The sequence below is a fragment of the Ictalurus furcatus genome, chromosome 7, assembly GCF_023375685.1.
Source record: "Ictalurus furcatus strain D&B chromosome 7, Billie_1.0, whole genome shotgun sequence".
Classification (NCBI taxonomy): domain Eukaryota; kingdom Metazoa; phylum Chordata; class Actinopteri; order Siluriformes; family Ictaluridae; genus Ictalurus; species Ictalurus furcatus.
The window spans coordinates 2,530,435-2,539,246 of record NC_071261.1 but is presented as its reverse complement, the minus strand read 5'-3'; the positions used below and the strand labels follow the sequence as shown (position 1 = coordinate 2,539,246).

The 8,812-nt window shown below is 36.6% G+C and overlaps 1 protein-coding gene across 1 annotated transcript; it reads left to right on the top strand.

Annotated features, from left to right (window-relative positions):
- The first annotated feature begins 1,056 nt into the window (after nt 1–1,056).
- Nucleotides 1,057–7,315, top strand: LOC128610669 (uncharacterized). The gene is made up of 7 exons (XM_053630086.1): nt 1,057–1,426; nt 1,513–1,651; nt 3,351–3,543; nt 3,961–4,074; nt 5,706–5,819; nt 6,166–6,269; nt 6,828–7,315. The coding sequence occupies exons 1-7, from the start codon at nt 1,333–1,335 to the stop codon at nt 6,889–6,891; spliced, it is 822 nt and encodes a 273-aa protein (XP_053486061.1). The 5' UTR covers nt 1,057–1,332; the 3' UTR covers nt 6,892–7,315.
- The last annotated feature ends 1,497 nt before the right edge of the window (nt 7,316–8,812 follow it).

Below are 8,812 nucleotides of genomic sequence, written 5' to 3'. Positions count from 1 at the left end.
GATAATATATTAAACACAAAAAATACTTTCAAGACTTAAAATGGAACACTCCAAAATGACATTTTTTTTAGACCTGTATTGCCAATTATTGGGATAAATAATTAATAAACCCCACATACAGTAGCAACTGTCATCCTAACCAAACCTGACCAAAGTCTGTACGTTAGTGTTACCAATTTTAAAAATCTGTGGTGTCTTTAACATTGAAATTCTTGTAGGACACAACAAACACTTCTGCCAGTGAAACTATGCACTAATGTACTTAATAAATCTAAACACCTCTACAGTGCATCCGGAAAGTATTCACAGCGCTTCACTTTTCCCACATTTTGTTACTGTATGATACAGCCTTATTCTAAAATGGATTAAATTAATTATTTTCCTCAAAATTCTGCAAACAATACCCCATAATGACAACATGAAAGAAGTTTGTTTGAAATCTTTGCAAATTTATTAAAAATAAAAAAACAAAAAAAGCACATTTATATATATATATATATATATATATATATATATATATATATATATATATATATAAATGTGCTTTTTTTTGTTTTTTATTTTTAATAAATAAAATTAATTAATTAATTAATTAAAAAAAAAAAAGGGGTTGGCAAGACCAGCATTGTCTTTGCTTTATTTTATTCTCCAAACGGAGCAACTTTTATATATCTCTGAGGTATTCTCCTCAAAATCCGACCAGGCCAAAATAATAAACAAAAATACTCTCTAACTTTACAGAAAGAAAACTAACTAATCAGTCAAGTGTGTAAAGCCCCCTTTTGGCCAAAGACTGTAAAAACATTCGCGTTAGCACACTTGATGACGTAGAACAGCAATGCTGAACTCCGATTGGTTGAAACGGAAGAACTCCTATTGGTCAAACAGCAATCAATCACTGGAGCTTTGAGCCAATGAAGTAGTATGTGGTTAAATATCTCAGTTTAATGAGACGTGTCGAGTTAGGTGAATTAGCATCGCACCCAAAATTTATGAGAGTTAATATTTATCATGACACGGAATGTTTTAAAAGCTTATACTACTAAGAGGGTTTATTAAATAAGCTGTGTTGGAGTGTAAATTATTTTAGTATTTAACATTTTAAATTATGGTTTACATAGCATAGTGTCCTCAATAATTAGCTAGTGTTAGTTAGCTAATGATTATTCTAGCTTGTTAGCTAGCTCAGCCTTGATGAGGCATTTAAATACATCAGTCCATTTATTTTACTAATGCTAGATTGTCTATTAATATTTAATGCACCTTCCATATAGATGCCTTCAGAATTTGTGAAGTGAAACCTTTAATAAGGGTGAAAACGAGGTTTTGAAAATGAGTCAGAGTCCAATAAATGATGCTATTTTTCACATTACCACCGGTCGTGATAAAGCAGGGCTTGATGTCAAATACATTGATGCATTTAAAGGTGAGCAAACCATGTAAATAAATAAAGTTGGACTTATGGTGATAAAACAGTAGGTTAGTTAGCATGCTTTGTTATTCCTAAACAAGGCAGGGGAGTGTTTACCATGACGCACTTCACTAAAGGAGAGTTCATCAACTCTCTGGAAAGTAACAGAAGACACCGAATTTACCACAACAACTTGAAAGGATTTATGTTCGACTTCATCTGGCACGATAAATTCTGGACGTGAGTACTCCTATATATTTCCTTTATCCATTTCGGTAGTGTATGCGGTATGAGCTGCGGGGGTTTTAAATGCACAGTTAAAGTTTAGCTGTGAAAAAAGTTTTCCCTCGCCTCGCTTCACTAAGACATGGTCTGAGGGGAAATCGACTCGAGAGAATGATATTAGATTAGATTAGTTTATTAAAAGTTTATTACTGTGACTCGTTAATATTTACATCCGGAGAAAGCTAACATTATATATCCGCAGCGCCGATGTTTTGGTCGCGCCGGCGCCATTTTTAAATACCTGCTCACAGTTTAGTCTGTGATTCACCTCGGTTCTGAATCGCGTTTAACAACAGTATTGTCCGTTATCAGAAAAAAATATTTTAATAGTTTTTATCAAATGCCTTTTGAGTGTTTTTCTTTTGTTAAATGTGTATCCGCATTCATCTGACGCGTGATTCAGGTGAGCTGCGCATCATAAACGCAGCACAGTGCCTCTCGATTAGAATGAGGGTCCTGAACTGCTCTGCTGCGTTTCTGATGCGCAGCTCACCTGAATCACGCGTCAGACATTACCTTTATATCCAGTAGCATTTCGATTATCCAGCTCCATATGCCTCACATATCCTCACCTGTTTTACACAGGACAGCTATACTGTGCTTTGTAGTCATTTATTCGTTCACTACTATTTCTATTTAACAAAATGCCATGTTCATTAACTCAAAATGCATGATCAGGTGTGAGTTGTAGACACATTCTGTAGAGTTTAGAAGACTTGTCATTACTTAAAAGAGGAAGAATGAAACTGTGGAGAATCTTAATAATAGTAGTAGTAATGGTTATTATTATTATTATTATGAACAACAATGACTACGTTTACATGGACAGCAGTTATCTAATTATTGATGTTATTTTGAGTAAGACAGTATTGTGATTAAGGTGTTTACATGAGTTGCGTTTAGAATATTCCTGTCATGTTCCCGTTTTACATGTTATAGAACATAAATCGATTAACGGCACACGTCATTATGTCCCCACGCCATGCCAACCGACGTCCCTCCAGAATTTCACATATCGACATACAGTTCGTCTTCATTATGGAACCGTATACAGTTTTGGGTGTTAATTTTACAAAAGCTTCAAGTGCAGTTGATTTATTAGTCATGCTATATGTGCAAATATACGACTGCTTGAAGCCGTGGGCTCCGTCTCAAACTGCGTACTTACCTACTATATAGCAGCTGATATATATGTATTTCACCTTTTATATACTGTAGTATGTAAGTACGCGGTTTGGGAAGCAGCCGTGCTCTCTTGTTTGCTGTAAAACGGTTGAGCGCTGCTGTGCGTGATCGTGTCCTGTCAAAAAAACGTCCCGTCACGATGTTAATAGTGTGATTAAGGTGTGTACGTGTCTGTAATACACCTCGATAATGCAACTAAAACAGGAATATTCCACACGTCTTAATTCGTTTTGTGTTTACTTCGAGTATGACTTTAGCAGGATTAAGGTAATTAAAAATCGGGTTAATATTGGATTATTGTTGTCCATATAAACGTACTGAGTGTCACTGTGACAAAGTATTAAATGTTTGGCTTTATTTGGGGTTTTTAATTCTGCAGCTATACACTTAAAATATGATGATTATTTTTTTTAAAGATTTTATTTTTGTTGGTCACTAAATAAATGTCTTCTGTTTTATTCAAATTCAGTATTGATGCTGCAAGGGATGATGGCACTCTTGGAAGACTGGTTAATGATGATCACATTAACCCCAACTGCAAAATGAAGAGAATCATTGTGAAAGGAAAGCCCCATTTGTGCCTTTTTGCTTTAAGAGACATAACACCTGGAGAGGAGGTCACATATAATTATGGAGATGCTGATTGTCCCTGGAGGAGTAAAGTAAGAATGTTACTTCTTGTAGATAATTAGATGCCAAATAGTGAATGTATATGTATTTTTACAGCATCACTCCCTTACATAACATTGTGGTTGAAGAATAAACTGATATTCTGAGCTTGTAGAGTGTGTCGGGATGGATGTAGAGTGTGTCGGGATGGATGTAGAGTGTGTCGGGATGGATGTAGAGTGTGTCGGGATGGATGTAGAGTGTGTCGGGATGGATGTAGAGTGTGTCGGGATGGATGTAGAGTGTGTCGGGATGGATGTAGAGTGTGGTGGGATGGATGTAGAGTGTGTCGGGATGCTTAGAACAGTGCCAATCAGTCACTATATGGCACTGCTCACATGTTACATGCTGTTTCTGTAACAGGATTTACCCTCTACTTTTATATTTAATAGTGACTGTTATTGTTTCAGTGGACAAAGTGTGGAATGGATGCAAACACTAATCGTCTGGAGTCAGGTGCTACCTCTGGAGATGTTACCCAGTGCACCCAACATTCACAACAGAAATCTGCTTCCCACATTGAGGTAATTAAACTGCTTTAATTCATGCGAGTTCCAAACAGTAAATGCTACATCTGCACAATGTATTCTGCCAATGTAGGCAATGGAGTGCTCAGTTATGGGCTTTATGCAGTGCTGCTCCTTAAACTTGCTCCTTAAACTTGCTCAGTTATGAGCTTTATGCATTGCTGCTCCTTAAACTTGCTCAGTTATGAGCTTGATGCAGTGCTGCTCCTTAAACTTGCTCAGTTATGAGCTTGATGCAGTGCTGCTCCTTAAACTTGCGATGCATATACTAACACCTTCTGCTTTTCTCCTGTGGACTTTGCTCACCTACCTCAGATACTTCAGCCATGACAACGCTATGAGATATCACACCTCAACCAGGCTATGCATTTGCTAACATCTTGAGCTTCTCTCTTGCAGACTATGCTCGTTGACCCATCCATCTCAGAGCTGCACCCTAGCTGTGCTATGTATTTTCCAAACCTAATTTCATGTACTTTTACCAGGGTTGCCTTAATTCTGTTGCAAGATGCCCCCTCTCCTACCTTCTCAGCCACTGCTTCACTGCCACGTGGTGACTGGTCTGTGTTATGCGTGTCATATTCCTGGTTTTGTATACTGTAAATGTTTCATTTTCAGATCCATGTCAGCACTGCTACACTATGCCCTCTCATCTAACTACTCAGCATCGACACCAGTGCATTACTGCAACTTGGTTATGTTGTTTGACTGCTAATCCTAATTTACTTTACTCCAACTACTTCTTTTCTAGCGCCCCATTAATGATGCTGAGGGATGTCGCTGACCTTGCCACAGTCTTGTACCTCAGCTATGCACTTTTTTACTAATGCTAATTTTTTTTTGCAGCTGTAACGCTGCACCTTCACTGTGCTTTAAGTCTACGAATACTAATCTCATTGCCTCCAACTCCTTAACACTGCTACACAGAAGCTATTTCTCTCTTACTGTTGCTGTTCCACAGCTCCATTTCACATAGCGTTATGCCAGTATTAGGGACCCTCCATTTGTGTTGATCTCTTTTGGGACCAGCCTCTACAGTACCTAAATAACTTCTAGCAATCGCTTTCACTGCTATCATTTTACTGCTCTTGGCCTGCTGACCCAACGGCTGGACATAGATTCTGTAAAGGTGCAGTACATTGCTTTGTAAAATGCATTCACGGTCCACCCTATGCTATCTTTGTGTGTCCAATCTTGTAACCCTTGCTACCAACACTTGCTTGTAACTTGAAAGTTTAGCTGAATCCAGGATCATGGAAAGCTCTTTAAAAAAAAAGAGCTCAGGTTATCAGTTTTATGCCCATTTTTCTGTTCTGCAATCTGTTCTTTTTATTACAGTATGTTAAATGTGTGGTTAAACTAGCAAATGGGCTTATTAGTGTACACGGGTATGAAACAGCTTTTTATATGTATTTTTTAACATGGTAAATGTTATGTCTCTACAATGTACACCAGGTCCCCACAAGATGCCTACTTTAAAATATTCTCTTTTTTTCTACAAATATCTTCTTTGCTTGGTGTGTTTTAGCCTAAAATACTTTCTACAAATTTGTATTTTTCAGCTTAGTTATGGTATACCAACATACTTTTACTTTTGGGCTTATTAGTGACTGTTTTGCCTATTTCAGGTGACAGAAAGTGTAATAGAGGTGGACAGTAATCGTTTGGAGTCAGATGGTGCCTCTGGAGATGATCATCATTGCACCCAACATTCACAGGATGAGTCTACATTCTACAATCTGGTATGGAACTGCTTTTTTTTAATGTATTTTATCACATAGTAAACGTTACGTCCCCACAATGTACATTGTACTCTACCAGTGTTTGCAAAGGAGTGATTTCAATTGACAATTGAAGTGGTACCCCTCCCCCACTGGGTCCCCATACTGTCTTTTAACATGAAACTTTACACAAGGTCCCCACAAGATGCCTAGTTTAACATGTCTTTTTTTTTTCTACAAATGTCTTCTTTGCTTGGTGTGTTTTAGCCTAAAATACTTTCTACAACTTTACACTGTTCAGCTTAGTTATGGTATACCAACATACTTTTACTTTTGGGCTTATTAGTTACTGTTTTGCCTATTTCAGGTGACAGAAAGTGGAATAGAGGTGGACAGTAATCGTTTGGTGCCTCTAGAGATGATCGTCATTGCACCCAACATTCACAGCATGAGTCTTCATTCTGTAATCTGGTATGGAACTGCCTTTTTAATATATTTTATAACATAGTAAACGTTAAGTCCCCGCAATGTACATTGTACTATACCAGTGTTTTCAAAGACACTGCGTCCCCACACTGTCTTTTAACATGAAACTTTACACAATACAGTTATGTGTGTTTATCTTTGTTTAGCAAAACCCTTGTTTTCTACACATTCAATTTTATTTACTTAATTACTTAATAAATTAGTTAATTGTACTTTTAGGATTAATTGTGATTTGGGGTGGTTTCAGGTGATAAGTATAATAGGTGAAAAAAGTCATCATCTGGAATCTGATCTTACCGCTGGAGATGATCAGCAGCAAAAGTCTGCAGTCTTAGTTCAGGAAGAACATTTTGCTTTTATAGCTTTATGCAGTATGTGCCAAAAGTAGCCTTGCTGGCTTAATAAGAAAAGTTCAAATGTAACCAAAAGGCAAATAATTTTTTCCCCCACTTATTTTCCACTAATGTATTTTAAATATGAAATCGTTTGAAGTCTCATTACATTTTGTATTCTATCATTTGTTTTTGTTTTTTTTTAACTCAGCAGGTGCCAGATTAAACATTTTCTGATGACCAGTATTGTATACCGCACTCACAAGTGGAAATAAGCACTCCTCAGGTTGGATAAATTGTCACTTTTCTGAATATAAAAAGTGGACCTTTTTAATTAGTACTTAATTCAGTGAAACACCAGATATGATGGGTGTCTACTCCAGTGAAAAGCCTGTGATGTGGGCGGCTCCAAACTAGGTTTTATCTATTGATAGCGCAAGTATGGTATATGGGAGATGGAAGGTTAGCTAGGACTTTCTATAATCCCTAATGGCTTGGTACATGTAGATAACATCTTAACTTGTATAATTGTATCCACAACCACCTAGCAACACCATAGTGACCACATTTTAAGCTCCACAATCACTGTATTCTTCAGAAAATGCACAACCTGTAGTTCTTAATAATAATAATTTATTATTATTATGAGGTGTCCTTAATCATTGAGGATGCATTCAAAAAGAGTGCACTTGTTCTGTGTTTAAGTAGATATTGAGCCAGAACTGAAACCATCTACAGAGCAAGCCCAGAAAACCTCATCTGAGCAAGCAACAGAACCAACCAGTACCACATCTGTTCCCAAAGGTATTGTCTGATAAACAAACATGATTGTTTTCATGAAATTGAAAGACATTATATGTTTTGACTAACTTTGTCTTGCATTTGTTCAGGTGTTAAGGTGGTAAAGAAAAAGAAATGGGAGACCAGTGAAGTGAAAGCAGTTGAAAAACATCTGTACAGGTTCATAAAAACTTGCACAGTGCCAGGAAAACGACATTGTGAGGCCTGTATTAAAGCTGAGCCTGTTGCACTGAAAGGCAGGGATTGGTTGTCCGTTAAGTTCTTTGTAAAAAATAATCACTGCTCTTAAAAGGAAAATGTAACCCAGAAAAGTCTCCATGGTTTCATTTGGTTTTATTTGCACAGATCATTGGTTTTACTTAGTTTATTATTATTATTATTATTATTATTATTATTATTAAGTTTATGGCTGGAATTTTGTATTGTACAATTTTATTTTTTCTACTTTTTTACATTTCATTTGTGAGAAACATTTGAGTGTTAATTAGTAACTGCCTGAAAATGCTATCTGTGTGAAAATACTATCTGTTCAAAAATACTGCATTGCAAATGGCAAAATGTTTCAGATTAAAATAAAAGGCATGTTATTCATGTGACTTAATCAATTATCTTGGAAATATGCATTATAGCACCTTCCCAATTGTTTGAAAATTGCGTCCCCAGATTGTTCACAAGTACCTACAATTTAGAAATACCAGAATAATAGAGTGTGTGTTTGTCTGCTCGTCCTCAAAAGTTTGGTCTACCAGAAATTGTCCCCAGAATGTGGAAAAATGTCACATTGCTTTATTGACGTGTTTTCTTTAATTTGAAGTGACACACATTTTTACAGCTTCAGCAGAAACACGAATCTGTCTTTGGTTTGCTCCTAAACCTTTTAGAAATACGGGTCCCCGCATTGGAGGATCCAGCATGTAGTCCCCAATATAGACTTGCACAAGTATGTGTGCGCTTCCCTTTTCTGTCAAGGCTATGTAATGTCTGACTCAGGGAGGCCTTCTTTTTATGAGGAAAAGAGTATAGTATAACGTTGTTCTTTTTTCCCTTAAAGCTGCACGACTTATGCCTAGACCTGAACACTCGCTATCAACTAGCACCTCTTATTGCTGATCTGTCACTTCTGGTTGATGTTCTTAGGCTGAGTTTGTTGTTTCTGGTTTACCTCATTCCCAATAAATTCTCATTCTCCATATTTGGTGCCCTTGTGTTTTATTTCTGTCATAAATTTTATCCAACACATCTTGAAGCTGTCATTACAAGGTTTCTCCACTAAGTATTAAATAAATTTAAGTTAGTGTGTTTAATACTTTTTTCCTGTGACATTCCTCTTTATTACACACAACTTTATTTCATGGACTTTAATGTTTGGATTTCTTTGTGTGGATTTCTTGAGTT